At 39.7% G+C, this 15,334-nt stretch overlaps 1 protein-coding gene across 1 annotated transcript in view; it reads right to left on the bottom strand.

Annotated features, from left to right (window-relative positions):
- Nucleotides 1-15,334, bottom strand: part of NEB (nebulin) — a 99,021-nt gene that overhangs the window by 28,759 nt on the left and 54,928 nt on the right. Inside the window, exons 93-117 of the mRNA XM_084209455.1 lie at nt 14,507-14,611; nt 14,120-14,224; nt 13,748-13,855; nt 13,367-13,474; nt 12,906-13,013; nt 12,232-12,336; nt 12,043-12,147; nt 11,778-11,876; nt 11,480-11,590; nt 11,221-11,325; nt 10,888-10,992; nt 10,518-10,622; nt 9,294-9,398; nt 8,903-9,007; nt 8,319-8,423; nt 8,000-8,104; nt 5,634-5,738; nt 4,006-4,110; nt 3,798-3,905; nt 2,396-2,500; nt 1,614-1,718; nt 1,390-1,494; nt 749-853; nt 549-659; nt 236-346 (exon numbers count right to left, since the gene is read on the bottom strand). Of these exons, the coding sequence (XP_084065581.1) occupies nt 236-346; nt 549-659; nt 749-853; nt 1,390-1,494; nt 1,614-1,718; nt 2,396-2,500; nt 3,798-3,905; nt 4,006-4,110; nt 5,634-5,738; nt 8,000-8,104; nt 8,319-8,423; nt 8,903-9,007; nt 9,294-9,398; nt 10,518-10,622; nt 10,888-10,992; nt 11,221-11,325; nt 11,480-11,590; nt 11,778-11,876; nt 12,043-12,147; nt 12,232-12,336; nt 12,906-13,013; nt 13,367-13,474; nt 13,748-13,855; nt 14,120-14,224; nt 14,507-14,611 (2,649 nt within the window). The remainder of the gene's footprint in view (nt 1-235; nt 347-548; nt 660-748; nt 854-1,389; nt 1,495-1,613; nt 1,719-2,395; nt 2,501-3,797; nt 3,906-4,005; nt 4,111-5,633; nt 5,739-7,999; nt 8,105-8,318; nt 8,424-8,902; nt 9,008-9,293; nt 9,399-10,517; nt 10,623-10,887; nt 10,993-11,220; nt 11,326-11,479; nt 11,591-11,777; nt 11,877-12,042; nt 12,148-12,231; nt 12,337-12,905; nt 13,014-13,366; nt 13,475-13,747; nt 13,856-14,119; nt 14,225-14,506; nt 14,612-15,334) is intronic.

Here is a 15,334-nt window from a genome sequence, read left to right as displayed (position 1 = left end):
GAAAAAATTATTAGATGTGATTTCCACCAGATTACTTGAAATCCTACAATGGGATTTAAATACAAATCCCTTACTTCAGTGCAATTTTATATTTGTAAATATTTGCACATTTATCTTTCAAAATTACACATGAACATGGAAGCTGGGAGGAGATTCAGAAATCCATAAACTTGGGTTTTTCCAGCTGAGTTTGCTACATAATCTACTAAATTAATGGGAAAAGAGGCAAACTTACTGTGCTCTGGTTTTTAGCCACTTCCATGGCATGTTTCACCTCAGGAGGCTCCAGCATGACAGAATAATTGGATTTGCCTTTCTCCTTCACAAACTTCTTCTTGTAGTTTGTCTGTCAAGAACAACAAGGGCCACATGTGAGTTTTTAATGTCCCACAGAGGGAAATGCTGCAGGAACTTGGAAAAAAGCTCCTTGAAACTGTTGCAGGTGGATAAAGAGGAATCACCTCACTCCCAAAATGAGTTGGCTGCAGCCTTTGGAGTTGGGATTAGAAAAGCTCAGCTTTGGAGTGCTGAGCTGAGTCTGAACTCACCTCACTGACGTTCTTGGTCACCTCCTTGACGTGGACAGTGTCCCTGGTCTCGGGCAGGGTGGTGAAGGAGCCATGGGGCAGCTGCTTCTTGCTCTGCTCTTTGTACTTGTTCTGCCAGCACAGGGGAAAGCCAGGTCAAACCCAGCAGCTCCAGGAGGGAATTCAATTCCATTAAATGAAGAAATAAATGAGTGTTTTACCTCAGACACCAGAGAGCTGACGCTCTTAGCCAGCAGGATCTGAGGGGTATCTGGAACAACGTGGTAGGTCCCACGGGCTTTGTTGTGCTTCTCTTTGTATTTTATCTAGCAGGAAGGAAAGACAGCAATTTAAATAATGTGCATCTGTCAGAATAAAAAGTAATTAGTACAGTCATGTTTGCTTGTTAGTGCAAAAATTTGCAGAAAATCCCATATTTTGACATTTTACAGCCTAATCCATACATTCCTGTGGCTCTCACTTGGATTTTTTTAAATATACTGAATACTAACATACTGTTAGTAACTATTAAAGATATTTTGTGTTATTATTAAAGATATTTTGTGCTATTTTCTCCAGACACTTCCATTTAAATATCAGGAATGCAGAGATGCACCTGGGTGTAAGGTCTAGGGGTGTTCAGACAATGTTACCTTTGAATATTAAATTAATCCATGAACAGTTGCTTTTACAAGACCAAATTTATTCAGTCAATTTGTTAATTAAATAAATCAAATAATGAAGTGAGACTGAGAACAACTGTCCAAAGCTTCATTGCTAATCCAACTATATTTGCAATGGTTCAGTAGTGAGTAAAGTTGTAGTAGTGAACTTGGAGAGGAAAGGTGAGTTCAGTGCTTACATCACTGGCCAGGATGGCATTATTGAGGGCCAACACTGTGTTTTTATCATCTGTGACAGAGAGTTTGCACCCCTTGAGGAATTCCCGGTCCAGTTTGTATTCGTACTGCAGGAAGAAAAGAGAAAAGATAAAGTAAGAGAGCCTCTGATCTTCTCCAATTTAAAAAATATTCTGAACAGGAGAGATGGGGAAATGGAATACTCAGTGTATTTTGATTTTCTTACATCACTCTGCTGCAGAGAGGACTTGGCTGCTTGGACAAAGTCAGGCCTGTCAGCAATCAGGTGCCAGTGGGCTTTGGCTGCTTCATATTTCTTCTTATAATCCAGCTGTGTCCAGGGAAAAACCAAACAGAGAGAGTTCATGGGAAACTGGGGGCTTTTTGTACACAACACACAGAGGCCAATTCTCTTTTGGCCTGTGAGAGAAGGTAAGAAAATGTATCTGCACCAGATTAGGGCTGTTCTCTGGGGTGAGGCACAGCCCAGCACTGCAGGGTGGAGACAGGGACATGAAGGTGGAGAAAGGGATATGAAGGTGGAGAAAGGGATATGAAGGTGGAGAAAGGGATATGAAGGACTGAAATGACGTCCTGACTTTGGAGAAGGGGAGAGCTTTCAGATCCTTCCTACTGAAATGAGTGTTGGGCACCAATAACAGAAAACACAGGTAAGTTTTCCATGAGGCTTTGTCTCCAAGAGCATCATCCCATGGAATTCCTGGGACAGTTGTGTCTCTGCCAGGAAAACAGGGCACAGCTGGAAGAATGGGATGTGTGACACACAAGAACCTCAAGGACAACTCACCAGAGTGAGCACTTGAGTATGAAATAAATTAAAACACATTTCCTTCCATCAGTGTAAGGATTAGAAACTATGCCCAAAAAATTCGGTGGAATTTAATTTCTTGTGGAATAGTTTCTTGTGGAAATAATTCCTTGTGCTTCCACTGCCAGTTCCCAACACCCTCCAGAACAAAATTAAGCCATGAACAGGACAGAACTCACGTTGCTGTTCAGTTTGTAGGCGTGCCTGGGAGTCTTGATGTGAACTGAGTCTGCCACGACGTTGCAGCGAGATTTGCTCCTCTCATACATTTCTTTGTATTTCAGCTGAAGAAAGACAAAGATGTAAAAAATGTATGCAAAAATCATACCAGCATCAACAAGAAAAGCATCCAAATATGAAAAACTTCATTAAAATTGCTCCTGGCTGGACAAAATCTTAATATGAAAAAATGACTGGAGGTGGCACTCAGGGCTCTGGGCTAGTGATGAAGGGGGAGCTGGGCACAGCTTTAATTTGATGGTTTTGAGGGATTTTCCAACCTAAATAATTCTGGGATGCCATGAAAAATAAATTCTGTTGATTCAACTTGATATCAAGCACCTGCCTGACGGAGGGCTTTCTCCAGCAGCACTTCTCTTTATATAGAAAACTTTAACTCACCAGTTTTAATTCACCACAAGGCACAGACTAAGATTAAACCAAATCTATTAACGACCAGTAATTCTGAATATTTCTAGATTTTTGCAGCCAAAAGAAATCCTTTGAAGAAACATTTTCTGATAGTTACACTAACTGAAAACTCCTTCAGAGAATCTCAGCACTCAGGATGGAGCTTAAAAAATGTCCTTCAATTCACATCTCTGTCTCTCAATGATGCACTTTAGTATCTGGATAAAAATTGCTATTTTTCTTCCTGGATCTACTAATTATGTAGAAACCCATGAAGCATCTGGGTGAGATTCAGGCTACTTATTCTGACAGTACTACACTGAATTTCAGAAGTTTCAGATGGTTCAGTATCTTTATGATTTCAGATGGTTTAGTATCTTTATGATGGTTTCAGTATCCTCATTTATGGATACCTAAGGAACAATGAAACAAAGGACGGAGAGAAAGGGTAGGAGAAGGAGTCCTAAATTCTTTATTATTCTATCCACTGTCTCCTCCTTTCTCTCTCCTTCTTAGTTTTCTATTGCCTCAGTTCAAAACATACTTATTTTAGATCAGAAAATTTACCTTACATATTCACAGTATCCATATAAGAAATTAATAAACACAGCAATACACGAAATATTTTATTCAAGCCTCAAAAAAAAAAAAAAAAAAAGCCACTAGAGGAAGAAAAACCAGAAAAAAAACCCTCTCAAAAGTAATGATTAAGAGCCCACTAGTGAGGGGTGGTTTGTCCCAGAAAGAAAATGTTCCAAGAGCTCCAAAAGAAAATGCTATGTAAGACTTCCTGAAAAACTGGGATTTGAAAGAGCACTGAATGCAGATAGAGTTTTCCAGGCCAATATTGTCTAACTTTCACTGACAGCATTAGACAGGAGTTACAAATACTGGCTACCAAGTTAAAAAGTGAATTTTGGATGCTTTTGATGGCACAGAGGATTCACTCACGTCACTGATCCTGTCCTTGACCTTGCGCACGTGCAGCAGCATCGGCGTGTCCTGGATGGTGGTGTAGCCCTTGGGCTTGGCTTTGTTGTACTCCAGCTTGTAAATAATCTGAAGGGACAAATTGGGGCTTGGGTTATTTCTTGGAATCCTTGGTGTCAGCTGGGAATTCCCTGGGGTGACTGTCCCATTCCAAAGGACCCACACTTACGTCACTGATCTGCTTGTTGACCTTTGTGGTCCGTAAATACTCTGGAGTATCCAGAACTGTGGTGTATTTGTCTTTCTTCTTCTCATAGTCCTTCTTGTACTGAATCTGGAGATGGGGAAAGGCTCTAAGTTAATCACACAGAGCAGGACAAACCTCTTCCAGGGGTGGGATTATATCCATGGGTAAAATTGCAAAACCCTCCCACAAAGCCAAAGAAAGCAGGACATGCACCATGAGCTGAATTCCAAATCCCTTCCTTGCCCAAGAGGCTGCCTGTTTGTTTGTCTGATTCATTTTATGGTTATTTCAAGTTAAAATCTCCAGGACTGAACTAAAAAAATCAATCCTTGCAGAGCAGAGACTTTTAAATTTCATAATGGACAAAAAATCTAATTTTTAAATATTCATATCCAGTTGAAATTTGGACTTGGTGATCTTGGAGGTCTTTTCCAACCTTAATGATTCTGTGATCAGAGTGAAGAGAAATGTAAATCATCTCACACAGCAGAAGATAAAAACATTACCAAGTATATCCCAATGCTAGGATATTTTCAAGGCTTTGGCAGCAGGATTTGTGCCTTGGTAATGATTTTCTTAAGGATCAGCTTGCCCTGCTCAGGTTTCTAAACCTTTTTTCACAGAGTTCACCAAGTGAGAACAGGTTCACCAAGGATGGAAATTCATTGTAGGCAGCCTCAAGGCAGCTGGAAAAGGTTAGAATACATTTTTTTAAAAGAATTTTCATGCTCTACCCTTTTTCAGAAAACAAACCCATGCATTTGAAATGGGACTGCGACAGACAAAATATGAAAAATGATGAACAAATAATCAATGATAACATGGAGTGACCTCAGGGGGACATGCAGGTCAGACACTTCTGTTTTGAATTCAAACATACTCAAAGTTACCTGCAAGGAGTTTTTAGTGGAAGAATATAAATCCACAGAAAAATGGAACAAAAATGTCTGAAAGACCTTCAGTAATTTATTACTGAAGAAAGTCACTGTTGGCACAGGCAATAACAAAGAATTACAATTCCCTCTGACAGAATTGTTTTCTACTGCTGCATTTCCAGTCTATCATTTATATTCCAATCAATGATCAGGAGTGATTTTTCCCCTGCAAAGGGTGAGCTGGCAGCCAGCAGCTGTAATTTCAGAGCAGAAACAACTGTTCTGTGTCTGACACCATTCTGGGCACAGTGGGAGATAAATGTTGGAATCTCCCTGGGAAATTCATCATGTCCTTCCTGAATTAAGGAACTGGGGTTATCAAAGGTGGCCAGGCCAAGAAATGGTGTCAGAATGAGAACTGGATTAGGGAAATACCAGGAAGAGCTAACATCCAATATCTGAAATGTATGGAAAATTGGTTTTTTATACAAATATGTGAAATTGATACCATGAAAGGAGAAAACAGGCACAAGCTCAGCCTGAGCTGAGCCATGTCCAAGTGACAGCAAATACTGTTTCAGATATTCTGTTTTATTTTACCACAGGCAGCATTAAGCACATGGAGGGAGCTTTGGGGTCTGAAGTCCATGGAAATAGAGGGAGCAGTAAATTTGCCAAGTCCAAGCAGCCACAGTGGGATCTAAGGTGTCCTAGAGCAGCAGCTCTGCAGATTACCTGGCTCCACAGGTATGTGTTGTAGAGTGCTGTCAGCATATCTGGCCTCAGAATTTCATTGCATCCGTGCTGCAGGAGCATCTTGGCAAAGGACTTATAGCTTTTCTGTCCATGCAAATGGCAACCAAGGACAAGAGAGACACATGAACAACATGAACAATGACACAGCTCTAGATCCCAGGCACTTGGAGAGTGGAGAGATTTAGGCAAGTTGCTGTATGTATTCAGCCACATGTGCATACAATTCACATCTGGATAATTAACACTGCCAAGGGTAAATATGAACAAGTTTTCCTGCTCTCACTTTAAGGAAGTTATGAATTTCTGGGGGGAGATGAGAATAAATTAGAGATTAAGGCAAATATGTCCCTGTTGCTTTATCTAGAAATGAGTAAGAAGAAAAGAGAGGTAATAAAACAATAAATGCTTGATTCTGCATTTTTTAAGACCTCTCCAGTGGCTTCAGGAAGGATGGGATTCCTGATGTCCATTGATGCACAATAATGGAAGTACATACAGGACAGATGGACAGAGCAGCTCACACAAAAAGAGACTCCTTTTTGGGTGGCAGGATGGAGATTGAGTGAAGAGTGAAGAAACATGACAAAAATCACAGGGCTGTGACACTGCTGGGAGTGAGGGGGGCACACAGAGCTGCTGCAGTGCCCCCACAGTACCTGACTGCTCAGGGTGCTGCCCCACTTGGCCAGCAGGTTCCTGGGATCATCCACAATAACGCTGTACCTATCTTTGAGCTTCTCATAGGCTGCTTTATATAATTTCTGCTCAGAATAGCACAATACAGTGTAACAAGAGAGGGTTAAGATACAGAGAGATCACTGGTATAACCTTTTTAAGGTTGGGGTTGAAGGTCATGTCCAAAAGAGAAAATACATTAAAAATTAAAATTAAAAAAAAAGAAACAGAAAAACCTAACTAACAAAGAAACAAATTTTAAAAAAAAACACTTCTAAAAACCAACAAAAACCCCAAAAAACCCTGAACAAAACAAACAAACAAAAAACCCAAACAAAAAACCCCTAAAAACCAACAAAAAAAAAACCCAAAAAAAACCCAACAAAACCACACACACAAAAAACCCCACAAAAATCCAAAAACAAAACAAAAAAAACCACCCCAAAAATAAACAAACAAAAACCCAACAAAAACCCCCAAACAAACAAAAAAACCCCAAAAAACCAAAAACCCTGAAACAAAAACAAAACAAAAAACCAAATCAAAGCAAAAAAAAAACCCAAACAAACAAAAAAGAGAAGAGGGACAATATTTCCAAATGGTAATGGCATTTCTACATTGCCTACAGTTTAAGGATGTCTCTATTCCACCCCTTCACTAAGCAATTTTATGACTGATTTTCTCCATGTAAAGTAACTGCAGAAGCAAGTCTGTGTTGTAGATTCCTGAGTTGAGTCCAAAGAGAATACAATGAGATGTTATTAAAAAAAATCACTTACATAACAGAAGATATTTAGGTAAGTTCATTTCAGGATATGGAGCTCCCATTGATAAAATTTTACCTGTTTATGTTTCTGCTATTAATTTTTCCTTATTTGCCCTATGAACAATTATAAGACTGAACAATCTTCATAAAAATTCTGGTATTTGTTGTGAAACAGCTTTTCTTACCTAGAATAGGTAATACAGTAATAAACTTACTGACAGGTAATGGTATGACACAATGGCTGGTAAAAAAAGAATGAAATATTAAGATATAAACCTAAATATTTGCTTCTTTACTGAAAAGCATCAGATTTTGATGTGCTATTCCAACGTGGTGTTTTCCATGGAATTTGTCCTGGGGTGTAGAGCACTAATCCTACAAACTTAAGGAGAGATTTGAATTTTAAACCCAGGGGTGTTCATTAATTATCAGGTTGTGACAATTGTTTCTTTAGCACTACAGGAGGAAAATAAGAAAAAGTTGAGTTGTAGAGTGGAAAAATTCCTGGCAAAATCACTGAAATTAAATGAGCTGTGGAAACATCAGACATAACTCTGTCTTCCTAACACCAATCAAGATTTTATCAATGTTTTAGGAAAGCAATTGGAATTCTGTCCAAATGTTTTTGAGATGGAAGCCAACACTCAGGGTTACTGTACCAGCAGCATTATTTAAGTCAGCAAAGGAAAAGCTCCTTTGCCATGAAAAATTAATGAACAGGGGTGGGGATTTCACTTTCTAGGCTCTGCAAACCTGTTCTGTCCTCATACTCTGAGAAACAACTTTGTCTTTCATGATTTTAGTCTGATCTGAAAGCATCTTTAATCCTGATTTTAAACCTTCAACTCTGTATTTACTCACAGAGCAACTCCTTAAGGCTGAGCCTACAGAAATCTTTACTTACCATGTCCATCAGCTGAGTTGCATATTTAAAATGTTCATTGCTTGGAGAGTCAGCCACATACTTGAACTTGGACTTGGTCTTCTCAAAGTTCTCCTTGTACTTACACTGCAGCCAAAGAAAATCAAACACACAAAACCCAGCCCATGTTAGCCCAAAGAGGGGAAAGGCAATGAAAATGTGATTTTAGAGAGAGCTTGTGGCAAAAAAATTGGTGGAATTACTGCATTTGTGAGTTAACTTTTCTACCAACAGCAAATAGCTGCAAATGGACAGCAAATGTCCAAAACCATTCAGCAACAATTCAGAGTGTGTCACTCACCCCACTGTAGAGCACTTTATTCTTCTCTGCCAGGACAAAACTTGGAGTATCCCACACATAGCAGCCAGTACCTTTGAGCCATTCCAGGTCTTCCTTGTATTTAACCTTTAGAAAAGAAGTAAAAAACCTCAGTTTTAAGCAGATAATCAGTGCTGAAATAAACCTCAGCACAAGGTGTGGCAAATAGAGTTACATTCATTATAGAGAAAATTACTTTCTCCTATTTTTGTGATGGACTCAGTTTACTCACACACATAATCTATCATTAGCTGTTGCAGTTCCTGTGTGAATTAAAAATAAGGTACAGGTAAGGGGTTATTGTGTATGTACAGAAATGTACAATTAAAGGTTGTTACAGGGCTAAACAAATCTAAGCAAATACAAATGAAATTAAGACTGTCTGTTCATTTGACAAGGGGCTGTGCTGCAGCTTCAGCCATCAGATTCTGTCAGTTCCCAGGGCAAATTTTAAATCACTGAAAAACTTCAGCTGCTTTCCCTTAGCTGGGATAGAAGGTGTGGGCTCGTTTTGGAGACCACTTTGAACTTGCAGCCTGGGCCATGCAGGAGCTGCTGGAACTCACATCACTGATGGCATCGGTGACCAGGCGGTGGTGGAAGTGCTCAGGCCGGTCTGGGATGGATCTCCAGATTCCCAGCTGGCTCATGTAATTCTCCTTATACTTCACCTGCAGAGAAAGTTGAAAAATTAAGTAAAACAATCGAAGAGAACACTCCAGACAACACAAAAGTTTCTTTTTTTTTTCCCCTGAAAAAGAAGAACTAAAAGAGTGGAAATGAGATTAACTTGTAACACCAAAGCAATTAACATTCCAGAGAAAGAGAGAAATCAACACTGATAATGCTGATTTTTTCCTAATTATTTGACATATTGAAATGGAACAAAAGGCTAAGTGGCCTATCTTAGGTTATTAAGTGTCAAACACTAATTAGGAATGAAGATGATGTACATACACTGCTGATGTCATCAGTGACCTTCCTGTGGTAGACAATGTCCAGAGCATCCTTCACGGTGTGGTACTTGCCCTTGGTGTTCTCAAAGGTTTCTTTGTAGCGCAGCTGGGAAGGAAAAAAAAACCACAAAAGAAGGGATTCATGTGCCAGGAACTGTTTCAGTTACATTTCTCACTTCTCAGGAATGATACCCAGGGATCTGTTGCTGTCTGACATCCCAATGCAAGGAATGAGGAATCCCTGAGGAATTTTAGGAGGCTGCAATTGCCTGCAATCAGCTGTAATTTCACTGAAACTTGTGGTGAAAATTCTAGGGAATGTCACCCAATTCCCTGTCAGACTGAGGAACAAACATCCCTGCATCACAGGAGTGTTCTCTAGAATAGCACAGGTGCCCATTCTGCCATAAAAATCTTCCCTGTCCTTCTCTAGAAGAAAGCAGGAAGATCACCCCAGACTTTCTCAGAGAAGTTCCCATGTGCAGAATAGCTGGGATGCTCCTTGGCAGTATTTAAAAATCACTCTTAGAGCAGAAAGACCAAATAAACCCTAGAACAAAGCACCAGCCCTGCACATCTCCTTTCACATCCTGCTGGTTCTGAAATATATGGAAAAGCTCTCACAAATGAGCATTTTTAAATTGCCTTGAATCACAAATAACTATTCCACGCTTGAAAAAATCAATTTCACCTTAACAACCTCCTGTGCAGCAGCTCAGGTAATTTTTCTCTCTAATCTACTTCTGAATTTACAAAATGAACACATTCCCAGTGACAGGGCAGTTTTCTTCTAACACAAAACTGAGATGAAAAAGCTGATAAAAGTTATTTTATCCTGGCCCCCAGCATCAATCACTTCACTCCAGCCTGCTCTGTTTGGAGACTAGATGTGTAAACAAATTATTTTAAATCTGTTTTTACTTTGCTGTACGTCACTCTTCAGTTCAATGGGAAATTAAAATGAACTATAAAAAAGGAAAAGAAAAAAAAAGGCATTGCAGTAGAATTAAATTAAAATTCAATAATGTTCAGTAATGTTCCTAATGTTCCTATTTCAATAATGTTCCTAATTTCAAATGGAAGTGGACATGTAAATAAGGGGACTTCCTTGATGGGTGACACTGAGATATTCTGTGCTTTGCACGTTTGTTCCCCACTGACTTTTCCTGTTCTTTTCATGGAGAGTGCAAGGAGAAGCAGCAGGGGGTGTTCCTGGAGTACTCACATCACTGGCATTCAGGTAGGCTCTCTTGGCTCTGATCAGCACTGGGGTGTCAGGGACAGGGGTGTATTTGTCCTTCATCTTCTCATACTGGATTTTGTACTTTTTCTAAGAGACACAGCAAGAGGGAAGAGTTGTCATTGCAATTTTAGAAGCATTTGGCAACCTGTAAAAAAAGCTTGTCTTACAAAATCCTAAAACACATTTTCAGAATGCTTTATTTCACCAGAACTTACAAAGGAACTTGAGTATAAGAGAGAGAAAAATAAATGAAGGCTAAACAGATTTGAGCCTTGAAATTACCACTAAAATTAGAAATAAAACTTCTGAAGAGTTCAGCAGAGTGGCAGCAAATTAGAAAACAAGATTTTACCTCACTGATCATGTCCTTGACATTCCTGGCATGTGCAAAGGCTTGAGTCTGACCATCAGCATGATGGTGGGGTCTCTCCTTTGTGGCAAGCTCCACGTACAAGTACTGCAGCAAGAAGATAATAATCAAAAAAAACCCACACTTCAACTAAATTATCAGAAATTCCACTAAAGTCTCTGAAAAATAGCTGTAAATTCACAAGATAAACATAACCACCAACTTCTAGGAATTCTACATTGCTTGGAATGTAGGCCTGGAAAGCTTTTGCTGTACTTTAACAATATATTAAGAAGGATTCCCTGACTGACTTTCATAGCAGCACAATTTTTTCACCTGGCTCTGTATTTTTTGTCCTGTCTTGGCTCTTATGAAGTCAGGCGTATCAAGGACAGAAGTGTATTTTGTCTTCAGCTCATTGCCTGCAGCTCTGTAAACCAACTGGAAAAAGACAGGACCAGGAATTATTTCTTCTGCTATTGTTTAAAAGCTGCACAATGACAGCTTTGCATTTATAAACCTCATCTATTCCAGTAAAAAACACAGGGAGGGGTTAATTACAGCAACACAATTGTGCAGAAATAACAGAATTTACCTCACTCAGATGAGTTTTTAGCTCCTGCACTGCTCTGTACCCTGGAGTATCCAACACCACCTGGATTTTAGGCCACATTTTCTTGGCAGTACTTGTGTAGATATAATTAGACTGGAAAGGAAAAGCAGTATTAATAAAGGAAATTTTACAGTGCAACCCAACAGTGCTCTGAAACAACAACTTGGCTGCACGGCACAAAATTCTCCCATTCTTTGCTCATTTTCATCTGTTTGACTTCCTGCATGCACAGAAATAAATCCATTGCTGTCATGCTCAACTCCCAGGGGAAAACTCTTACCCAGAGCTTGCGGAGCTCGCGGGCACGGACCATGTCAGGAGTGTCATAGAGGAAGCAGCCCAAGCCCTGCAGCCACCTCAGGTCCTCTTTGTATTTAATCTACAAGAGAAATTAAAATCAACAGTCGACCTTTGGGATCATTTCAAACACCAGTCCTTAAAGGCAGTGAGAGAGCACTTTTTTGTTCCAGAACAGCAAGGAAGTGAGAGAAACCCAAGCCCACTCCCAGCAGAGAGGTTTGGACCTCACTGCAGGTGCTGCTTACGTCACTGGTGATGTCCCCAACGTAGCGACAGTGCAGCACGTGAGGGGTGTAGGGCAGGGAGATCAGGTGGCCCTGCATCTTGAAGAAATCTGACTTGTAGATCAGCTGGAAAAGAAGGAACAGCATTAGACCTGTTTGGTCAGGGGATAATGTCAGTTTCCTCAGGTGTTGGGTTAGGAAGGCACCTACATCGCTGACAGCCTCCTGGGTGGCTCTGACTTGGCGGATTTCAGGCGTGTCAGGGGTGGTGTGAATCTTGTCCTTGTTCTTGTGGTAGGTTGCCCTGTACAGCCTCTGTCACGAGAGACAACATTCTGCATTTGAACACAGCTCAACACCTTGGAATGGCAAAGAAGTTCAGCACAGCGCAAGCATTTCTTACACAAATTACTGTTTTCTCCCCAGGCAAAGATTTCCCATTAATTTTCCCTTTAAAATTTTCTCATTTCCCATAAAATTCCCATTTTCCCATTTCAGTTTTCAATAAATTCTGGAAATCTCAAACTCTAATCCTGAAAACATGTAAATACAGATACTTAATTTTCATGCTGTTAAAGCCAATGATCAAAGAAGTGAGTAAATACACATAAAACCTAAAACTATTGCAACCCAATTTTATACAGATACAATAATTTCTGTTCGACTTTAATCACAGCTAATAAAATCAGGCTGCAGTTTTATGTTATGGGAACAGTTTAAGCCTGGATCAATGATCCCTCACCATTCTTGATGGATACTTCTCAAAACAATTTAAAAAGCCTCAAAGAAGAGGGATCCTACAACTCAGCAGTCAATGTACTCTCATTATGCATATTTTGGGCACTGCAAATAAAACTGAAAACAAAGACATATATTTACTGTACCTCATTAATGACTTGATTGACTTTCCTCACATTTTCAAAGCCAACATCTTTAGGTCCCAGAGTGTAGCCCTTGGCTTTCATGTGTTCATAGGCTTCTTTATATTTCAGCTATAAGAAGTGCAAAAACACACAGAAGCTAAATTTGATTATGATTCTGGCTACACTGCAGCTCTGACAGCAATTTATGCTGTATAAAGAGACAGACTTTTAGAGATAAATGAGTAAGATGTAGCTGTATCACAGTTAAATATACCACACATCATAATTATTTCTCCCTTTATCGTACGGCCCAAAATTAATAATATAATAAATTTTTCTTGCATCTAATAAGGTATTTGCATAATGCTGAGAAAATTTCTATTTTGATAGTACAGGCCCAAGCTTAGAGTCCCTTATCTGGGGCTGCTGATCATTGCTATGGTGTAGAAGGATGATTTGGGAGGACTTAGACCCTGACTTACATCACTGCTGATGTGCTTGATGTGTTTGGCGTGCTGGAAGTTAGGAGTGTCCGTGGGAAGGCTGTACCCCGTGGGCAGAGCATTCACACCAGCCCAGCGATACAAATTCTGCAAGAGCAGAGAGAAAGACTTTGTACAACTGTCAGCAATACTTGAGGGGAAAATCCCTCCACCCCAGAAACCTCTCCATCACAACTGGCAAAAGATTTCCCCCATGCCTGGGGGAAAAACGCATTAAAATGCATTTTTATAGCCTGAATGAAGATATTGTCCCACTTTCATTTCAGAGCAGTGAGATGCAGCTTCACCTGAAAAGCTAAAAGCAGACAGTTTGGTTTTTCAGTATCACAAACTCTGTGGAGCCCCAAGTTTTGTACTTACCTCACTCTGTATTTTGTTTGCATTGTACGCCCGCTCCAGATCCACTGTTTTATCAGTGGGGATCATCTTGCCTTGGACATTCTTCTTGTAATCACCACGATAGACAGCCTGGGAAAGAGAAAAAGTCACAATTGTTACATTCTCTCACAGTGTGTTTTGTTTGCATACAATGGGAATTGCTCCTAAAAAAACTGGATTAAAATTTTTTGGCTTTGGGCAATTAATGATTTTAGTGATTGTGTCTACAATGAGGTGTAGATTACCAACAATGATTAAAATTAAATTACTAAAAACATATTAAAAGTCCCATTTCTAAAGCTGGTGAGGTAACAGCATTTGGAATATTGGCTGGAAGATGAGAGAAACACTTACTTCACTTAAATTCAAGGCACTGATCACATTCTGGACATAGACAGGAGTGTCTGTGACCACAGTGAAGTCCTTCTTCATTTTTTCCGCCTTAGATTTGTACTTAATCTGCAGAGAGAAAGCAAGAGCTCTAATTACTAAGGCTAGTAATTGTTAATTTAATCTACTGTATTATCATATTTACTATACTTACTATTCATTTCATCACTGAGCTATTTTATGAGTGAACCAGCATTGAAACAGAAATTATACTGGAACTATGGTTTGTTATTTAATGAATCCTTCAATCAAGAAGGATAAAAAACATTTTCCAGAATACACCTGAAGTGGATAAAGCTACAGTGGAGTGAAAAAGAAGACTAAGAAGCAAACCCAGAGTTATCCACTCACATCACTGCGAAGGTCATAGGCTTGCTTGGCATGGAGGATTTCAGGAGTGTCCCAGACAAAGCAGCCAATGCCTTTCAGCCAGTTCAGATCATCCTTGTAGATCACCTAAGGAAGCAGAGAAGGAACCTGTAAGAATTCCATCAGGATCTAATCCCTTATTTCTATATCCCTCCAAAACACAATTCTCAAATGATGGCAAGGAAGGCCTCTACTACTTTCTTTTGTTTGTTTGTTTGTTTGTTTGTTTGCTTGTTTGAGAAAATCAAAACAATTCCTTCAGGAATTTAAATTATTTTTGTTCAATTTGCTCCAATTTGGGCAATAAGTTAAAAATCCAATGATTAAAACAAAAACAAAACAAAAAAACCACCTGCACATCCTACTGGGCTCTGATTTATTGCCAGATCCTACTCCTGGACTGACCTGCTCAAGGCAAGTGTGTAGAAGCTTTGCCCAACCAGGATTTTCTCAGACTTCCAAAGTTTCCACACTTCACACAAGCAAATAAAGGACAATTTACAGACAGGGTAGAAGTGTAATGTTATGACCCAAATGCCTACACCATTAACACTGAATTTATTGAAACTGCTGCAGAGAGCTTGTGGACTTGCCATCCCTGGAAGTGTCCAAGACCAGGCTGGATGGGCTTGGAGCAACCTGGGCTGGTGGAAGGTGTCCCATGGCAGGGAGTGGAACTGGATGAGCTTTAAGGTCCTTTCCAACCCAAACCACTCTGTGATTTTTTAATTCTATTCAAATAAGCCCCATCTAAATGACCCATTTATTGCCAAGTGTCACAAAAATGAAGTCAAGTGGCAACTTCAGAGC

The sequence above is a fragment of the Fringilla coelebs genome, assembly GCF_963513975.1.
Source record: "Fringilla coelebs genome assembly, chromosome: 7".
In the NCBI taxonomy this organism is placed as follows: Eukaryota; Metazoa; Chordata; class Aves; order Passeriformes; family Fringillidae; genus Fringilla; species Fringilla coelebs.
This window is presented reverse-complemented; position numbering and strand designations above follow the sequence as displayed.